Source organism: Pseudorca crassidens, chromosome 9 (assembly GCF_039906515.1).
Source record: "Pseudorca crassidens isolate mPseCra1 chromosome 9, mPseCra1.hap1, whole genome shotgun sequence".
Taxonomy (NCBI): Eukaryota; Metazoa; Chordata; class Mammalia; order Artiodactyla; family Delphinidae; genus Pseudorca; species Pseudorca crassidens.
Genome location: NC_090304.1, coordinates 83,349,462 through 83,371,549, shown reverse-complemented (window position 1 = coordinate 83,371,549; position 22,088 = coordinate 83,349,462). Strand labels below are relative to the sequence as shown.

Sequence of the window (22,088 nt, the reverse complement as noted above, 5' to 3'; positions counted from 1 at the left end):
TCTTGTGGGAAAACAGACTTAGTCTCAACTGAACAAATGAGGCAGAAAGTTTTCAAAGATACTCTTGATGAAGGTATGCCCTCTGGATCTTTCTCTGATGACTAATTATTTTGAATTTCGTCATTTATACAGAAGGTGCCTATTGGTCCATCTCTATATTAGTTTGCCTCTTTTGAAGCAGAAGGTTACTAGTTGAATAAGAATGAGAATTTAAGCTTAATGAGCCTCCTGCTTAGTTGGGCTGGGTGTGGGGGAGTAAGGAGGTGTGGGTAAGGTGAATGGTGGTTAGCCTTCAGTGCACTTCCAGTATTCTCAAAGACAGGACAAAATGACTGTGGTTTTGGCATGCAGGGACCAGCTTGCTCAGGAAATTGTGGCATGTATAAAGCAAAGCACATAAACAAACTCTTAACCCAGGAAGCTGAGTTTAACAATTGCCTCATTAACAAGATCCAGGGAAAGACAGGAAAAGAGGGGGAGGCCAATAGCTGATTATTATACAGTTCTAGACAGATGAAGCCCTTCAGCTTCTCCCTAAACAATCCCTGTAGTGTGGATTTGACAAAGTGGTACATTTAAGAGGGAACACTCTTGCTATCAATGGGAATCAGGCGCGCCCTTATCTGAGGGCCAAATTCAGTCCCTGGAACTTGACTTTATCAGTAGACACAAGACAGAGGACAAGGCAGCTACATCCACAGAGAATTAATTAAGAGCAAATGCTACATCCAGTGAATGTAATCAATAGTGTGAACAGTAATCTACATATCACCCTCTGTTGCTGTCTCCCTTTCTATTTACTACTATTTCGATAGAGATTTATTTGCCACATGGCCTCACTGAAATTACATATTTCTCATGTTGCATCAAACAATATATTCCCTTAAAGACCAAATATTCTAATGTCACTTTTAGTTTCTGAATGGCTGAAATCTTTTTGGGTAGAATTTTATCATAGATAATTTATTTGTTTGGCTTTCTCCGTGCACATTTCTCCAGTTTCATATGCGAAGTGTGTTCAAATAAACCTGACTTCAGTATTGCCAAAGTCTACACCCAAATATGTCTTTGCTGGCTAATTTTGTTCTATCTCCTTTAAAAATTGTCCCTTTTGAACATACCATGGAACCCCTCTTGAATTATTACAGTGTTGTTTGCAAACACAAAATACTGTTTTAACACAAACTTTTCAGTACTAGTATTTGTTTCTTATATCTGTCTCAACTTCTCCCCCACCCAGCACATATACCTAAAGTACATTGCAGCTCCCTTTTTGAAACCAATCATATAATTTTATATTGTTTTCACTCCTACTAGGCAACAGTACAGGTCTCATTACCTTCATTTTTCAAAGGCTTACCAGAAGCATCATTTTTCAAGACCAGGTTCTTGGTTAATTCCTTTGGCAAAGATTCTGATTTCTTCTTGAATCTGTGCTTTGTATGAATCTCTCCTAAGCAGCACTGAGACCAGAGTAATTTATCAGTCGTCACTTTTGACCCCAGCTTTGCTCTAACCCCAGCAATTCAACAGCAGCCTTTGTTACTTAAGGAAAATAGGAAACTCTGCCTCCTGGACATAAACATGTGAATTTTCTATGTCCAGGACCAAAAGGGTGAAAAGGGCAGATTTTACCAACATTTCCTTAAGAAACAAAGTCTCACTTTTAACACATGTGGACTACCAACCACATGTGTGATGCTTTGGTCATAAGTCACATTTTAGGGGTCTATGTGTGAACAATTTTGAATTGTTACTGGGTCTAATTTTACAGATCTTACTTACCCCATACTCCCTTTGCAACAGTAGAGAGTGTGACTTGAGTAAGCACAATAAAATCAGAGCCCAGTTTTCCCTCTGATCATAATTGCATTTATAAATAAATGTGATTTACAAAGTTAGCATTGATACAACTCAGGATTTTCTAAAATATAATGATGTCATAATAAATGAAACATTGAAATGGAAAAAAAGTGTTTTTCTAGAAGATATTGATTTCTTCTTAGAAACTAGCAGGCAGGCATAATTTTAAAAATAATGAAAAAATGTAGAATTATTACTGACACAATGAGAATGTAGATTTCAGTGACCAAAAAAAGTTGATGAGATATAGAAGCATATGCTACCCATGTTTTAGGCCCACTGGAAGCAGCTAGTGTTCAACCAGTTTGGTTTTTATATGGCCTTAAAAGATATATGTCAATTAAGATTAATTATTCTAAAATTAAAAAAAAATACCTGATTGTTGAGCAAAAAATATGAAATGGAGAAACAGAAAAACAAACAAACATACCATGTTCACACACAAAACAAAATAATTCTCTCAGGGACATCAGGGAAGGTGGAATACTATAACAACACATGTTATATTGTTATACTATTCCACCCACCTTAATGAAGAACCCTTGGGTGTTGCTACTCCATAGCCTTTCGAATCCAGATTTCCTCCCACTTTCATTGTGTCACATGGCTTTCGCTGCTCAATGTATTCATTCATAGTGGACTCCAGGAGAAAGGCAAATTTGCCCTTGGATTTTCGGACACGAGCTACTCCCTCAGCTGTAGTCCTAGTGAACACTGATGGCTCTGCTGATCGCATGTAGGTCCACATCTTTTCATACACTGCTATTTTTGATCTCTGGAGGACATTAAAATAAAATTAAATACAGGAAAGAAGGGAACAAGATGTTAATATTGACTGAACCGAGATAAGGATAAAACCTTCTACGTTACCCTCTAATTGCAATTTGCCATAATAACATTATTCTTTTACAATTAGAAAACTGCCTTTTACAACTGTTTAAGAAAATCACTGAAATGAAAGACATTTAAAAGTGATATTTGGAGAAAAAGGTACCTCATGTCATAATAACTACCTTACTCAACTGCTTAAAGAACAACTTATTATTATTATAAAATGTAGACAGCCATAGAGAGAGTTGTACTGAATTATAACAAACAAGGAGAGTTGTTATATTGTTTTATTTTCATATTTTTCCATGCCTCAAAGTTTTAATGTAAACCATTCTAAAAAAATGTATACAAAATGTGCAGTTCCTATCAAGTCAGTATTTGAACACCAAAGGAGGAGGAGAAATCTGCCCTAGTTTACAAACCAAATATCCATAAAACAAGAATCAAACTAGGTTCACCAAAACATTTTTAGACCTTTTTTAACAAAATCTCCAAATAGAACATATATTAAACTTTAAAGAGAACTAATTATTGTTTTCCCACTTTATATTTTGGAGAGTTAGTTTTTCTAATCCCTTGACTTCAGCCAAGAAACTTACTTATATTTTTGTTTATTTGGGCTGTATCTACATTATTTGCAGGACTTAATTTATCCAATTCATTTTGTTGGTATCTGCATTCATATTAGATTTTTTCATCCACACATTTTTTCACACGAAAATATATCCAAATGAACTCAAATGTCCCCAAAGGATATATTTAATAAAATAGAAAAGCCCAAATCCTGTTTGGTGTTTGACAATACAATGATACACACAGACTTTTATCTGGTGCAATTAATTTTGTTCAATAGCAAGATGTGGAAATTTTGCATCTGGATCCAAATTAAAAGTAATGGAGACTTCAGTCAAACCTAAATCTAAGCATGAGGCCAAATCCTGAGTAGCATGTATACTTATTTACACCAACCTTGTTTTGTTTACCAGAAGATAGAATCCAACAAGAAGCAAATCTTCAATAATCAACAAGGTACCCAAATAGCAAATTTAAGAATACATGTTTTGGGTAAAAGCAAATTACTCAGGTGAACAAAGAAACTGATAAAAGTGGTATTCAAAATTTTGGCTTCATAAGGTGGAAATTTAGTAATCAGTAAATCTATATAATAAGTCACACAATAAGAGATTTGCATACCTAAACACCGAAAAACCCCAGATATTTTATGTTAATGTATATTCAAATGGTGATAAATATCAGATAGGAAATAGATATCCTGTATCCTCTGAAATGTTTTTATGTTATTAACACTTGAAAATATCTCATGATTCAGAGATTCTGATATGTTTGTGTATGCGTGTTTAGGTAATGACAGGTTACTTCTGGCTATAGAAATCCTCACATTAGGAAAATTCTATGCCAAATATAATTCAGTTGCAAAGATTCTATATTGTACCAGGACAGAAGAGTATCTGGATTCAGAACCCTTAACCATGAGATCCACTAGGGAGGCCATGTTGCCAGGCCTCATTCACTCCATCTCTGATAATGAAGTTCTCTTCTAGAGTATGAACTACTCCATTTTATAATGAGTTCCAATTTCTGAAAATTATCAACTCTCTGGATCACTTGATACTGATTGTGTTTAAACATCTATCCTGATGATTTCAATTTAGATGTGTTGCTAAACAACATCATTTAGGCATATAATCACTTTTTTTAATGTATTGATAACTTCACTTCAGAGTTACACCCCAAAAGGTACAGAGTTCTCTATATATTTTTTGTTTCACTATGTATACTACATTGAAACCAGAGGAAATAAAATCTGAGTATTATTTTAATTAAATTTCTTTTGAAAAATTTTAAGAATATGAGAATCATGCTAGTTACTTGGCAATTTTCTACTTATTTTTTATATCTTATTAAAGGAAAAGAGAACAGCTAAACAAAACTAAGGCAGCAAAATGGAAAAAGAGTATTTTTAGGGCTTGGTAATTATGAAGATAATTTAACTATATAGAATGCAACATAATATTAAAGCAAATGATTTTTTTAAAGGAATAAAATACCTTTAGGTCATTGATATTTTATAGATGTCCATTCCCATAATATTAATGTGAGGAAAATTACTACTGCTTTTGTTTAAATATATTGAATTACATATACCTTAAGTGCAAAAGAAGTTAAATTAATTTCTTTGAAGTCCAGAAGAAAGAGGAATCTGTAGTGTAATTATGCTTAGTTTCTTATGTATAATAGAAATTATAAAATACACACTCTCAGTGGAAAATAGAGGAATGATGAAAGAAACGTTTTTGGAAAAAAAATTTATATGGTGTGTCACTATGTTAATGTTTAGAAATTCTGATTCTGATTTAAAGGGGCATGGTTTAGATAAAATCAAGTCCACATGGTGGAGAGGGTGAGGTTGGGAAATTCAGGAGGTAAAGGACTGGAAATAATATCGCTGTGCCTTACTTGTGACTGTAAGAGGGTGTTTGCTAAGGAATGAGGATAAGGTAATTTTTATAAATTTGATGAGACAGACTAAAATGAGATTTTTGCAGACCCAGTAAGCTCATAAATGTAGTGATAGTGGGACTTTTACATCTTTATCTTCAATTGTGATATCTACTTAAAGATCAGGTTTGGGGAATGAATATGCTCAAGGTAATAAGCAAAGATAATATGTCATTTTTTTTAAATTATAAAATTGATCTCAGATTTACTTGTTTCATCTTTATTGTGAAACACAATGCATGGGAAACTATTTAAAGCATTATTTCATTACTTATAATAATTCTTGGAGATTTAAAAATGTGCCATCCTTTTAATTTTTCAAAATTAAGTATTTTGCCATTTCTGCTTTTAATAGAAAATATGTAAAAATGTCATGCACTATAGTTGATATTTACATTGTTATCAGGTAAATTATTTCCTGCTTTTAGTAGCTTATGCAGCAAGACTGATGTTCCAGTAAGAGCTTATCAATGTACTATTTGATAATATTATAAGCCCTGAAATACTAATCCATCTCATTTATGCATTCATGATTTCACTGATGACTGAAACAGGTACAGGATAAAATCTGCACTGAAATGAAAATCAGTGTGTTTAAATCAGGTTTATAATAATGTAAAAGTACCTTAAAAAAGCCTGTCATTAAGTGACAAGTACAAAATTCCTTTAAATGCCTCTATGTGTATGCTTAACAAGTGGCACAGAACATGAAACATATCAAGTTTCATAATGGTACAAAACCAAGGCAACAGTTGAATTCTGATGTAATTTTCTCCCATGGCCTAATTCTTTTTCCAGAACAACTGCAACATTTTTTGAAATGCTGAGTATTCATTTCCTGAGGCAGTTTAGTGAAGCTGATAGATGTACCATTACTGTGTTCCTATAAGAAAACATTTTTGACAAGGGCAAAAATACCTTTCACGTTCTGTTTCCTCAACAACCCATCAGACAAATGATTTATTTAAACCAGGTGATCATGTATGAGAGAGGAGGGAGAACATAGGGTAGGAAATGAAGGAGATTTTTATCAGAGAACTCAAATTTATGTATTCCTGGAAGTATGCTTCCAGGGAAAATTATTTTCTTGTCCTATTAGGGTTCAAACTATTCTGCAACATAAATACCTATACATATAACACTCTTTCAATTTTAAAACTATAATTGGGTGGGACAGAAAGGAAACAGGGCATGGTGACTGCACTACTTATATGGGAGGCTCTGTATCTAGGAAGCAGCTTTCCTTATTCCTATATTTCTAATCAATATATTCTCTTACCTACTTCATTAGTTTTTCAAACTTGAGCAGTTTTTAAAAACTCTCTAAAGATTAGAAATAACATTCTCAATGTATTTGATGCCAAAGAGCTCTACAGTGAGTTATTTTTGAAACATTTTCAGGGAATCAATATGATATTTCTTTTCCCCTTTCTCACTCAAGGCAAAATGATGAACCTACAAATATCTGCTTTATTTACATGAAAATCAGTCATCATTTTTCAGTAAAATGTAAATGATAGCACAAATTTGTATTCTATTTTGATGCATATACATAATGGTTTTTAGTCAAAGTCACTAAATTTTACCTAGTTTCTTTTGGGTGGAAACACAGATTTCCAGAAAAGTACTGAAATTATGCTGAATTATGTGAAAAGTACTGAATTATGTGTTACTATATTAAGCTTTAGAGACTGGAATGCACTCAGTAAGTTAAAAAATTTGGCTAATTAAGTTTATCCATAGAATATTGTTAATAAAATATATTGTCATGACTATTATTCACAGTTTTAGAAAAATCTACAAATAGTTTATAATTTACAAATTTTATATCTATTAGTAATGTTCCAAATTGTTGACAAAGGTGTTCACTGCCTGTTTTTTTGAAAACAATGTGCAATGATGGGTTTGGCACAATTTTTGAGTGATTTGTTCCTGATTTAGTGTTACATAAACATCTGTCATATCTAAGAATACTATAATTGAATTTTTTTTAAAAGAAATATTATTGAAATTCAAGTGCATGAAAGTTAAGGCTGGCTTAAGGAGTAGTATCTTTTGTTGTTTTTAATTTCCAAGCTGAGTGAGAAAACAATAAATATACACATTTAAAATGAAAATGTAATCTCCCAAGTACTGTATATAAGTGTGAATTTACTTTAAAGGGCTATCATTAATTTTACACAATAGTTTAGGAAATAGTGAAACATATCTTGTCTTCTAAATTACTAAATATTTAGTCTCTAAGCAATTGATGTTAAATATAAGATGCCACAATTACCTAATGAAATATTTGTGAAAATTTCACCCTGACCACTTTTTAGTTTTTTGGTTCTAAAGTCACAAAATTAACCCTTATCTCTGATCACACATTGTGAAATTTCTGGATTTAAGTAAAAGCAGAGTGAAAGAGATTCACAGATCAAAAAATTCATCCTTATAGTGGTACAAACAGCTAAAAACCCCAAAACCTCCAAAATACCTGCCATCATGATGGCAAACCAAAGGAATTATATCCATATGTGAAACGCAATTATATCAGTTTGAACAATTTTATCTGCAAAAGCAGAGAAATCAGCAAAAATGCAATATCATACAATGTTTTACAAAGGTGCTAGAACTTAGTAGTTCTTGTTCCCATTATCATGTGAGAAAGCAAATATATTGCTTTGAAATCCATTGTTACAGAATAGATTATAGAATAATAAACATCATATAGGTACTATAACATGAAATTAAGGTTTTGGGATTCAAATGCAGCAAGGTAAATGTATTCTTTGAAAAAAAAAAAAAAAAGCCATGCTTTCATTTTTATGCTCTAAATTCCAAAGCATAGATAAATCCAAATCTTGCCAGATGAAGTATCTTCATAGCATTATGAATATTGGAATCTTTGGGATAAATTATGTTATAAAGTTGCTTTATTTACCTTTTTATTGTTACTTTTCCTTAGTAAGGGTCCCTCTTGTAATGTGAATAAATCAATTAGCTTTTTCATATTAAAGTGATTATAAAATCCAAGTAGAAGTATATAGCATTGCTATGTTTAAACATAGCAGTTACCATTATGTTTGCAAAACTTATAATAGCTAGAGCCCATAATATAATAATTGGCAAAATTGCCTGAATTTGAAAGTTATGAACATTTCCTTTTTAGTTTTCCCCTCCACTTACTCTGAAAAATTCTTTTGTTGACCCTGAATCCAATGTTCCATAGGCAATTTCTGTTTGTTTGGCCAGGTCTTCCGCACTTTCTATGGGGGAGACCATTCTCTCGACAGTCAGGAAAGCAGCGAGGTTAGCAGTATAAGATGATATAATGATGAGTGTAAAGAACCACCAAACACCTCCAACAATTCGACCTGAGAGGGATCTAAACATGGATAAGATAATAACATTTTCCTTTCTATAATCAACATAGAGAAAGAAAAGAAATACCATCAGTTCACCGTGTATGTTTAATAATAATTACAAGTATCATTTTATGTTCTGAATAGTCTACTCAGAATGGTTCTAGTATTTCTGTATCACCTGACATCCTTTTTGCTATATTGAATGTATAAATGCCACATTTAGAATACTTTTCCTTTTTATTGCTTACTTGGCAGAAATGTAGAACCAAAAGCCTTTCCTTCAGGTCCAGAAGAGGAATGCTTACTTAAATTCATTGATCCCTTTTGCACTTTAACATCTCTGAAATTAAGATGCAACCTATGTTTGATGAGATAAAACACAGTACCATAGTTTGATTGGCAGCACTGTTTCTCTCTCTGTGGCACATAAAATAGGAATACATCTTAACAATTGGTGAGCTCTTAGATTTGATACAAGATGGCAGATGCTCTTCTGAGAGAACTTGTTTTTACCTTCAGTCAGAGCTATGCCAAGATGGATGGGACATATGCCAAGGTGGGGCTGGACCACATGAAGATCTAGGATTGGTCTCAAAGTAACCATAGTTAAGAATGTTTTGTTTGTTTGTTGGTTGGATTGATATTCCATTTCTTATCTGAATGGAGGATGAGCTATGTCTTAAAGTTCTTTACACACTGGTATAAAAATGTTCTCTCTGCCACTTCCAACCTGAGACCAAAGCATGTGACTTGTTAATATGCAGTGTAACGGCACTGAAAACTGAGGCTAGAGCTCAGAAGAACATTTTCTCTTTACCATTTCTCTGGTTATCAGGGATGTGTGGGTGAGCAGAAGAAAAGTGAGAATGAAATGAATAAAAATTCAGAGCATAATCATAATTGATCTCATTCAACAGGACCATCAGACTATTTTAAATTCCTGTGACAAATTATTTTTAAACATTTTCTTAATATGAGGAAAGATTTCATATTTTCAATGGCATTTCTAGCTTAAAATGCTCCCTTCTTAACCATTATTATATAAGTGACACCTGTTGGTTTTAACTTAACATTTGCTTAATCCTGGTTTTAAAACCATAAAACTGGGGATTTGTTCAAGATTGTGGAGTAGAAGGATGTGCGCTCACTCCCTCTTGTGAGAACACTGGAATCACAACTAACTGCTGAACAATCATTGACAGGAGACACTGGAACTCACCAAAAAATTACCCCACATCCAAAGACAAAGGAGAAGCTGCAATGAGACAGTAGGAGGGGCGCAATCATAATAAAATCAAACACCCACAAGGTGGGTGACTCACAAATGGGAGAACAATTATTCCACAGAAGTCCACACACTGGAGTGAAGGTTCTGAGCCCCACATCAGGCTTCCCAACCAGGGAATCTGGCAACGGGAGGAGGAATTCCCAGAGAATCAGACTTTGAAGGCTAGCGAGATTTGATTGCAGTACTTCAACAGGACTGGGGGAAACAGAGACTCCACTCTTGGAGGGCACACACATAGTAGTGTGTGCGTCAGGACCCAGGATGAAAGAGCAGTGACCCCATAAGGGACTGAACCAGACCTACCTGCTAGTGTTGGAGGGTCTCCTACAGAGGTGGGGAATGGCTGTGGCTTACAGCGGGGACAAGGGTACTGGCAGCAGAAGTTCTGGGAAGTACTCCTTGAGCTCTCCCAGAGTCCACCATTAGCCACACCAAAGAGACTGTAGGCTCCATTGTTGGGTCACCTCAGGCCAAACAACCAACAGGGAGGGAACCCAGACCCACCCATCAGCAGACAAGCAGATTAAGGTTTTACTGAGCTCTGCCCACCAGAGCAACAGCCAGCTCTACCCACCACCAGTCCCTCCCATCAGAAACCTTGCACAAGCCTCTTAGATAGCCTCATCCAATAGAGGACAGACAGCAGAAGAAAGAAGAACTACAATCCTGCAGCCTGTAGAATGAAAACCACATTCACAGAGAGATAAAATGAAAAGGCAGAGGGCTATGTACCAGATGAAGGAACAAGATAAAACCCCAGAAAAACAACTAAATTAAGTGGAGATAGGCAACCTTCCAGAAAAAGAATTCAGAATAATGATATTGAAGATGATCCAGACCCTGGAAAAAGAATGGGGGCAAAGACTGAGAAGAGGCAAGAAATGTTTAACAAAGACCTAGAAGAATTAAGGAACAAACACCCAGAAGAATTAAAGGACAAACAGAGATGAACAATACAATAACTGAAAAGAAAAATACACTAGAATGAATCAATAGCAGAATAACTGAGGCAGAAGAATGGATAAGTGACTTGGAAGACAGAAAGGTGGAAATCACTGCCACAGAACAGAATAAAGAAAAAAGAATGAAAAGAAATGAAAACAGCCTAAGAGACCTCTGGGACAACATTAAACACACCAACATTTGCATTGTAGGGGTCCCAGAAGGAGAAGAGATAGAGAAAAGACCCAAGAAAATATCTGAAGAGATTATTTGAAAACTTCCCTAACATGGTAAAAGAAATAGCCACCCAAGTCCAGGAAGCACAGAGAGTCCCAGGCAGGATAAATCCAAGGAGAAACATGCCGAGACACATAGTAACCAGACTGACAAGAATTAAAGACAAAGAAAAAATTTTAAAAGCAACAAGGGGAAAATGACAAATAACATGGAAGGGAACTCCCATAAGGTTAAAGCTGATTTCTCAGCAAAAACTCTACAAGCCAGAAGGGAGTGACACAATATATTTAAAGTGATAAAAGGGAAGAACCTACAACCAAGATTACTCTACCCAGCAGGATCTCACTCAGATTCGATGGAGAAATCAAAAGCTTTACAGTGGGCTTCCCTGGTGGTGCAGTGGTTGAGAGTCCGCCTGCCGATGCAGGAGACACAGGTTCATGCCCCGGTCCAGGAAGATCCCACATGCTGCGGAGTGGCTGGGCCCATGAGCCATGGCCGCTGAGCCTGCGCATCTGGAGCCTGTGCCCCGCAATGGGAGAGGCCACAGCAGTGAGAGGCCCGCATACCACACACACACAAAAAAGCTTTATAGCCAAGCAAAAGTTAAAAGAATTCAGCACCAACAAACCAGCTCTACAACAAATGCTAAAGGAACTTCTCTAAGCGGGAAACACAAGAAAAGGACCTACAGAAACAAACCCAAAACAATTAAGAAAATGGTCATAGGAACATACATATTGATAATTACCTAAACGTGAATGGATTAAATGCTCCAACCACAAGACACAGTCTTGCTGAATGGATACAAAAACAAGACTCATATATATGCTGTCTAGAAGAGACCCATTTCAGACCTAGGGACACATACAGACTGAAAGTGAGGGGATGGAGAAAGATATTCCATGCAAACAGAAATCAAAAGAAAGCTGGAGTAGCAATACTCATATCAGATAAAATAAACTTTAAAATAAAGAATGTTACAAGAGACAAGGAAGGACACTACATAATGATCAAGGGATCAATCCAAGAAGAAGATATAATAGTTATAAACATATATGCCCCCACCATAGGAGCACCTCAAAACATAAGGCAAATGTTTACAGCTATAAAAGAGGAAATTGACAGTGACACAATAATAGTGGGGGACTTTAACACCTCATTTACACCAATGGACAGATCATCCAGACAGAAAATTAATAAGGAAACAAGTTTTAAATGACACAATTGACCAGATAGATTTAATTGATATTATAGGACATTCCGTCCGAAAACAGCAGATTACACTTTCTTCTCAAGTGCATATGGAACATTCTCCAGGATAGATCACATCTTGGGTCACAAATCAATCCCTGGTAAATTTAAGAAAATTGAAATCATATCAAGCATCTTTTCTAACCACAACACTATGAGGGTAGAAATAAATTACAGGAGAAACCCCCATAAAAACACAAACACATGGAGGCTAAACAATACATTACTAAATAACCAAGAGATCACTGAAGAAATCAAAAGGTTTTTGATAAACCACAGCAAGATCCTTTTTGACCCACCTCCTAGAGTAATGGAAATAACAACAAAAATAAACAAATGGGACCTAATGAAACTTCAAAGCTTTTGCACAGCAAAGGAAACCATAAACAAGACGAAAATGCAACCCTCAGGATAGGAGAAAATATTTGCAAAGGAATCAATGGACAAAGGATTAATCTCCAAAATATATAAACAGCTCAAGCAGCTCAGTATTAAAAAAACAAAGAATCCAATCAAAAAATGGGCAGAAGACCTAAATAGACATTTCTCCAGATAAGATATACAGATGGCCAAGAGGCACATGAAAAGCTGCTCAACATCACTAATTATTAGAGAAATGAAAATCAAAACTACAGTGAGGTATCACCTCACACTGATTAGAATGGGTCTCATCAGAAAATCTACAAACAACAAAGGCTGGCGAGGGTGTGGAGAAAAGGGAACCCTCTTGCACTGTTGGTGGGAATGTAAATTGATATAGCCACTATGGAGAACAGTATGGAGATTCCTTAAAAAAGTCAAAGTAGAATTACCATATGACTCAGCAATCCCACTACTGGGCATATGCCCAGAAAAAAACCATAATTCAAAAAGACACATGCACCCTAATGTTCATTGCAGCACTATTTACAATAGCCAGGTCATGGAAGCAACCTAAATGCCCATAGACAGATGAATGGATAAAGAAGATGTGGTACATATACACAATGGAATATTACTCAGCCATAAAAAGGAACGAAATTGAGTTATTTGTAATGAGGTGGATGGACCTAGAGTTTGTCATACAGAGTAAAATAAGTCAGAACGAGAAAAACAAATACTGTATGCTAACACATATATATGGAATCTAGAAGAATGGTACAGATGAACCAGTTTGCAAGGCAGAAATAGAGACACAGATGTAGAGAACAAACATATGGACACCAAGGGGGGAAAGCGTGTGTAGTGTGGTGGTGGTGGTAGGATGAATTGGGAGATTGGATTAGTGTACATATGTACACTAATATGTATAAAATAGATAACTAATAAGAACCTGCTGTATAAAAAACAAATAAATAAATTTTTAAAAACCCATAAAACTATGACTTGATTTGCTTTAATTTCTTTTCATTTCATTATTTGAGGATTATTGATTCAACTTTCTATGTTATTGGAATTTAAGCACATTTATAGTGTTCCTGGTTCTTAAGGAATGCAAACTGCATTGTAACTAAAATGTCTCTTTTTGAGAAAGCATTTCTTTAAAAATACATATATTTGTGATGCTAATATAAGTCACTTTAAATTCAATTCTTAGCTTCTCATGCCTTCAGCTATTTTTCTGAGAGAAATTTGGTATTTTTCTTGCAACAGGAGGTTGGCTGCATTTTTGACAAACATAACTGAAACACATCCTTATGGATATGAGCCGTTACTCCACCGATAAGGAAAACAAATATAGTATTTACGTTGCTGACTCTTCGCCTACTGCTTAGCTTGTTTATGATTATTAGATAGAACAATGTATATCTGGAACCTACTATATTAACTCAGGTTTTAGGTAACTCCATGGTAGAAATCTCCATTAAGCTACATGGGATGTAAATCGAATTCAAAATTAATTTTCAAAAGTGAACAAAACAATAAAAACATTTGATTTTGAAAAGGAGACAACATAAAAATAAATTCCTATTCTTAAGAATTTAGATTTAGTTTCCATCTGTAATCACTGAAAGAAATATTAATACAAAGTTATTTTTGAGCATTCTGATGGGTTCCATATGTTACTTTTCCATTGGGAAATTAATCTTTATTATGTATCCATACTTTGTGCTAATTTGGAAAAATCGGTTATGAGTATATTTAGATTAATTTGGGATTGCAAAGTTTTTCTGTGTTTCAAGCAATGCTCTGCCTCCAGGAAAAGAACATATAGAGAGATGTTATGCACAATATTTAGAATTACTGTGGAATTGGTGAAGAACTTAAGGGTTTTGAAACTAACCTGGGTGAAATGTCACATCCTTGCTGCATAAAAGCACCCAAGGAAAACCAGAGGCTGTTAAAGATGCCAAACTCATTGGGAGGCTGGTCACTGGGTCCTTCCTTTCCATCTTCTGGCTCTTCTGTGTGCCACTCATATGGACTAAACCTACTAACTAGGAACAAGACCACGCTGACACCAATGTAGGCAAAGACTATGCACATCCAAATCTCATAGGCCAGAGGATCCAAGAAGGAAAACACTCCTGGTTTAGATTTCTGAGGCTTTTTGATCATAATAGATATGCCCAAACTCATGAAGGGCTTAGAGAAGTCAATGACCTCCTCTCGGACCAAAGTGATTGTCAGAGGGGCAATAGCAATCTCTGCTTTCTATAAAAGAAAAGACACATGAAAACATGTAGGTTAATAGATTTCATGAAGCAAGTAGTACTGGATTGATCCATTCAAAGTTAACCAGTTATGTATTTATTCTACATTTTTTGGGGAATACCAACAATAAATAAGGCCAGTAATAAATACAAAGATGAACAGATTTGTTTTCATAAAATATTATGTCACTTTAATTGCACAGAATATTTTTATTGGTGCTAGTAATTAGATGAGAGGAAGAGAAAACGAGTAGACATAAGCAAAAATAACTTGAATTCAAATAACTGCCTTAGTCTTTAAGGGTCTGAGATGGCGCAGAGGAGGATATTCGATAGCTTTTCCATATGGCTGAATTTCTGAATTTCTTAGCCAGAATTGCTGCTATTTTGCAGTGTTTTCTGTTTCATTTGGAATGTTGTCACTGATTCATTACTTGGCCATTCCTTAATATTATGAATTTCAAACATCCTTTTCTTTTTTATTCCTTTCCAGTTATGAGTAAACCTATCATAAAGTCTGCGTTTGTGAGATAAAAGAAACCTATTGTTTGACAACATTTTTTGACTCAGCACACACACACAAATCTGGAAACTGACATTTATTTCTTCCTATTCACATACTTTGATTTCTACTTTCAATTTCTAAAAACGATTTTGGAAAACAGTGGATTCAATTCTCATATATTATTATTAATAAGACACCAGCTTCCATTTTCATTTTGTGATTCTGAGTAATTTTTCTGAGCCTTTTTCCATATCTGTAAAATGAAGACATTTTCTTTCCTGTTTACCTCATTGTGTTATTGCAATTATCTGTTAAATAAGCCTTAATAAAACAATAGTGAGCATTTAATGAGGGATTATGTATCTATGCTGATTTAAATATTAGGAATGGCTTTTCACTTAACCTTCTTAAAGAGATAAACAATCTTATGTTTATCATTGTTTTATAGATGATGAAACTGAGACAAATGAGTTTTACACATCATAGCAGCTCTGCAATTTGAGACTGTACTTCTATTAAATCATGCCATCTCTAAGATCAAATGAAATAAAGTGTGGTGAAAAAACTGTAAATTGTTACATGATCTACAAATGAAAAAAGGATTTTTGATTATTTATTTTAAATGGAAAATATTTGGCATTGAAATGGAATCTGAAACACAGACATATATGCTCTTACATAGTGGCTGCCACTCTTACATTCACTCTATATCTCCTCAGGCCCTGGATTGATACAATGGCCAGCAGCTTGATACAAATGCAACTGGAGGGTTAGCATGGGGAATGTACTCTGGCTGTCACGTTTTCCACTGGGTGACTGAGGATTAACTGCATACACTTTCAAGTGGGAATAAACTTAGTTCACATCACAAATGCCCACATATAATACAAAAGCCAGAGAATCATTGCTGAGAGGTTATTTCCCCATAGTTATTATTATCTGTATAATTTTCATTATACAGTGATATATGAAGTAGATATAGAAAAATTAGTATATAAAAACAGAACCAGAAATTTAGGAAAATTTATCTTCATTTCCTTCACCTACTCTTATTATTTTCTTTATATATGCCCTACTAGACATTGTTTTATGAATATTAATTTCTTATTTTAAAATGGGATAATATATAACACTATATTTTATAATTCCTTTTCTCAAGAGAATGAGTTATTTCAACATATATAGTAAAAATAAGTTTTAATGATTGCAAATATTTTATCATGTTAAAGCATCAAAATTTACTCAATTTATTATTTTATCAATTTATTATATTGTTTCCAGTTTTACACAATTTATAATAATGGTGACGTGAACACCTTTGAAGACAAATCTTCGCACATATCTTTATTATTTAAAATAAATTTCTAGAAAGGGATTGCTGATCTAAATGATAACAATCTTTTTAATGTTCGTTACACGTTTTGCCCAACTTTTCTCCAGAAAGATCATGCAAATAGCACTGTGGGAAAGCACCTTCGGCTTTGAACCTTGGATACCCCGTGTATCTTTATTCTCATCTATCTTCACCAATTTGCTAATTTCATTGTATTGATTTGAATTTTTTTTTGTAAAACAAATAGCCACTTTTACTCTTTTTATGTATTACTTGTCATAATCTGCCCCATTTCCATATGAGGTATTCATTTTTTTGCTTACTAATTTATGTGTTTTAAAATAAATATTAAAAATATTATTTTTCATATATGTTTTTAATATTCCCCCAGTCATCAATTTTGGTTTACATTACTTAGTTCATGATACTTTATTGCATTATATACGTTTTAAAATTTTGTTGTAGCCATATAAAATTATCTTTTTGTGTTTTCAGCCATTGGTTTCATGCTTAGAAATATCCTTCTCATATCATGATTAATCTCAATCATATATTTTATTCTAGTACCTATGCTCCCTCTATAATTTATCTAGCATTTTGCATGATAATGTATTACAAAATTGTCCTGCTTTCCCAGCAGGAATAAGTGAATAATGCATTCTTTCACTGATTTGAAATACTACCTTTCACATACTACAATGTTATGTGTAGTATCTTCTGAAATTTTTTATTTATACAAGTTACCACTAATGAGAGTAAGCCTTAAAAGTAGAGAAGCATGAAGAGAAATAAAGGAGTCTCCAACACATAAAACTAGATGCAATGGAAAGCAAGCATTAGATGATAGTGTGACAGCAATGTTCAATGAGGACACATTTGAAGTTCTGAAATTTGTGATTTGAAAGAGGCCAGTGAACAGAGGATACATCTGAGTTTTCTCTGCTAACATTGGAGATGCTGTGTTTGCCTTGTTCCATTACCTCTCAGTGACTTCCAAAATTGTGAGAAATATCTCCTGTAAGAATCTGATAATATTTGGATTCTCAAAGACCTCTGGAGTAAGGCTCATGAACCAGCATTTTAACACACACCACAGGTAATTCTGGTGTTGGAAGGCCATGGAACTTGCTTTGAGAAAACAATCCCTTGGGTTGTTTATACACACACAAGTACAGCGGGGCCCAGAAGAAGGCGCTGGAGCAGTGTACCACAGAAGATCATATAATGAACTTGCTGCAGTGTGCAGGTGTGACAGGCAGAATGGACCTGAGAGTGTCATGGAGGTTTTGAGCTTTGGGGTAACCATCTGGTGGTGTGCTGAGATTACATATGCCTGTCTCACAGATAATCTATCCCTAAAAATTACAGTAACAAAGTTTGCAAAGAGTAAAGTAAAAAAAATGGATTCAAAGTTAATCATTTTGCTGGCTTTATTGAGTATAAGAATATAGATGGAGTTTTATTTAGGGCCCTGCAAACTGGGATTTCATGTAAGTATTAGCAGTAAAAAGAAAAAAAAAGTAGTTGAGAAACAAGTAAAAACTTTGCAGACACCAGAATGGAAAATAACAAATCTGTGGAAAGTGTATGAGACATGGAAAAAGATTCCTTTTGGGAAAAAACTGGACAACTCAAGTGGCAAAGATCAGATTATTTAAACCCTAGCAGGCTGGCTGATGAATGAATAAGCATTAATAACCATTATGTTATCTTCTCTCTCTGAGAACTGCCTGGGACTTTCTGTGCCTGTGACACGAGTACTACTGATACAAATTTTTGGTGTTAATTACGTTACTCTCTTCATATCACCTGTTTTCATTATTTAAACAATATTCTCCCAATAAAATGTGGTCAGAACCCTTGCCAAGGGGTGAGCCTGGGCTGCCAAATTGGTAAGGACTCCAGAGGAGAGATATGTAACAAATGTCTTAGAAAGTAACTCTGGTTAGTTATCTGGTCCATAATTAATTGGTAATCCAAGAATGAGTTTTTGAGATCAAATACTCAATAGTGTCTTCTGAAGGATATGAATTAGTGTAGTTCTAACATTTAGGTTAATGTTCACATTTAAAGTCTAAAAGTTTAAAATATTACCAATGGACACATGCTTTAGGAACCCTTTTTCTTTGGGACTTAAAACTCAATATCAAACTGTTGATGAGCCCTGTGATAAAGTACTTTTTGATTTTTTAAAAGTGCGAATTTAGTTTTCCTCACTTAGGGCACCTAACTAGTCGGCAGTTCTTTCAAATGAATATAAAACTAACTAATTGCTCTTTAATGTCAAACAATTTCCTCTTGCTGCTGAGGTTATAGCTACCATACTGGACTGTGTGGAGAATGTTCATTGCTTCACGGTCTGAAAAGCAGGATGCAGAATCACAAAACTATTGAATTGCAGTTCTGGCTCGGAAAGTGAACCCCTCTATATATTTCAGTTATGCTCTAACTTGTTCTACCTTTATTCTTTCCTGGTGAAGGATGACTCTTGTGTAATTCTTTATTTTTAAAGGGGTCTTGTGACAATTAATCAGACAATGTGTTTTGAAGGTGAAATTTGTGAAATATGAATTAGCTTATAGAAAGTTTCAGAATACATTTCAAGTGTATGTGACTTATTGGTTACTTGATGAATAGAGCTTACTGTGAGCTCTAGGTTTGTTTTCTGGACTTTGGAAATATCATACCTTCACTAGCATTTGATAACTGTTGGCTTGATTTTAACACTTTGCAGTAGAACCTGAAGAGACCAATCTTGTTCTGGTTCAGGCAGGAATGTCTACATTGAATTTGCCCTTGGCTTTCGATATATACACTCAATATCTTGTGAACTCAAAGGGAAGGGCATGACATGATTTCATGTGAAGCCCATTATGGAATAAATTCTAGCTTTTGTGTTTTGTTGTGTAGGAAAAAATGATGTTGTTGCATTAAGTTTAAATTTACTGTGTTCAGCAGAGTTGTAAGAACTTCACATTATTGGTGAATACTTTAATATATGTTAAAATAGTTTACTGATTGCTTCACCAATAACTTAAAATATATTTACCAGTAAATACAACCAACAGGGATATAAGTAACTCTCAAAATAGTTCTCAAAACAACATGTCTATTGTATAACAGCATCAGGCTTAAGAGAATAATCATGGCAGATACTGAAGTCAGTGTTATTTTTTATAAAATAGGACATTGTATTCTGAATTTTTATCTTTTTGAAATTATCAAGTATTGGTTTCTCCCATTGTTTGGAAATTGCATTATTAATGAAATAGAGAAACATTTGACATCATATATGCTTCTTTGAATGTAACTGCAAATTTAAAAGACAACAGTAGACATTTAAAAATTGGTATGTGCCCACATGAAAAAAAACTTCAGGTTTATGTAAGTAAATTTTCAATAGATTGATTTGCTTACCCCATAAACAAGTTCCCCTACCATCCCATTCCAGATTTTTGTGTCTGCATCCCTTGCTCCATATTTTCCATCAGGGACAATGGCAATTTTATACTTGATACCAATATGTTTTGCAATTTCAGATGCCAAATCTACACAGTATCCTTCATACTTGTCATTTCCTTCAAACATTTCATGATTTTTCTTGTACATAACATATGGGGATTCCTATAATGAGAGAAGTAGAACTGTAAGGGAGAAATTATAAAACATTCAAAAACTTCATGCAACTCTTCAGTTTCAGAATTTAACAAAATATTATATTTAGTATTAGTACACACACTGATTTTGTGTGGCAAGAAATTGATAGTAAAACAGATGAATGTATAAATGTGCTTAGAAGTATATTAAGTTGCTTTACATTGGATACTAAAAATTAAATCTTTAAAATAATTTTCTCTTGAGTGATTATTACATACCTAGCACTGTGACTGTGATAGGAAAAATATACATTAATAATAGACTAGAGAAGCATAAATTATCATTTATGGCAATGAAATTACTATTTCCAAAGTATCTCATGACCTGAAGACTATTTAGGAGTCAGCTTCGTGTAATAAAAGACTCATTCAAAGTCACAGTTCTCCGTATTCTGCATCTTATTTAGCCACATTCAACTGAGACTTTCTTTAGGAAAAGAGCTCTATCATTCTTCTTTGCTCTTTAGCATTTAGCAATATGTCTTTCTCAGAGCAGGCATTATTAGCAAGTTCAAAGAAGAAATGAATTAGTAGTTTTTAAAATTTTATATACTAATTTACATTAAATTGGCTTTCCTAAAATTGTCCTATATTTTGGCTTTAATTAGGGCTGTGTTCCATGAATTTTTATCCTATTATAAAATATGTTTCCAATGGAAACTAATAATTTTTCCCCAGTTGTGACAATCACACACTTCAAGTAATATTCCCATTTAGTTTCTGAAGCAAGTAAGACAAAATAGCATGAAGAATTATTGTGAAAATCCTTATAAAATGAAAAAGATTACTGTTAACTAATAATAACTGAACAGTTTTCAGTACACATACACACACACACACACACACACACACACACCTCTAAACCAAACCATTTAAAGTCTGTGAAACTAAAGAGACATGTTAGCAAAAAAGCACTTGATTTTATAAATAAAACCTAATGCCACCAACTCAAAGATAGGCCTGGCGAACACGCAGTACCTACAGAACTCCTGGTCACACTTCAGATTTTTTAGTCATTTGCAGACAAGGAGTGACCACTTTTGACCACAGTGTCATTGAAGTAATGATTCATATTTTATAAAATTGTACTGAGACATTTAGTAATTTTAATACAAATCTTTTCTTTTCTCCCAGAAATCTGTAGTTGGGAAAGTTGAACTTGCTCTTAAAACTCTGGATTAGAAGGTAATTTACTTTGTATTACATGGCAGTCTACACTAATTCTGATTTTGTTTTTAAGTACTTTGTAAATGTAGAAACTATTTCTAAAAACTTAATAAAACTGTACATTACATGATATATGATTCGCTCATAGAGATGCCTAAATAACTCTATTGTGGGAAATTGTATAGCATTGCTCCTTGTATTGTTTTCTTAAATCCTGCCTTAGGTAGACACGGCCAAGTGACCCAGAAGTCTCTCACTTCTTCCTTGAATTTGATGAATATTCTAACACTGGACTTGGGTAAAGAAAGTTTCTCCACCAACAAAATAAAGGCCGCTAATTGTCTCTTTAGATAGATGAAAATTAGTTGTTAACTTACAGAAAACATTCTCCAAATATGAAGCATTTTTCAAATTATGAATGTGGTTATGAAAATCGGTGAGTTGTTGCAATACATTGTTAACTTCTAAGCTATGCTGTGGAATATTAGTAGTTAAAATGAACTAATCCT

The 22,088-nt window shown here is 34.1% G+C and overlaps 1 protein-coding gene across 13 annotated transcripts in view; it reads right to left on the bottom strand.

Moving 5' to 3' along the window:
* Positions 1–22,088, bottom strand: part of GRIA4 (glutamate ionotropic receptor AMPA type subunit 4) — a 515,605-nt gene that overhangs the window by 43,554 nt on the left and 449,963 nt on the right. For all 13 annotated transcript variants that reach the window (XR_010946265.1, XR_010946264.1, XR_010946266.1 and 10 more), the window contains 4 exons: positions 20,174–20,380; positions 14,549–14,919; positions 8,386–8,584; positions 2,391–2,638 (listed from right to left, as the gene is read on the bottom strand). Coding sequence is in view for 10 of the 13 variants with exons in the window: in XM_067750880.1 (XP_067606981.1) it covers positions 2,391–2,638; positions 8,386–8,584; positions 14,549–14,919; positions 20,174–20,380 (1,025 nt within the window). In the remaining 3 variants the exon portion in view is untranslated. The remainder of the gene's footprint in view (positions 1–2,390; positions 2,639–8,385; positions 8,585–14,548; positions 14,920–20,173; positions 20,381–22,088) is intronic.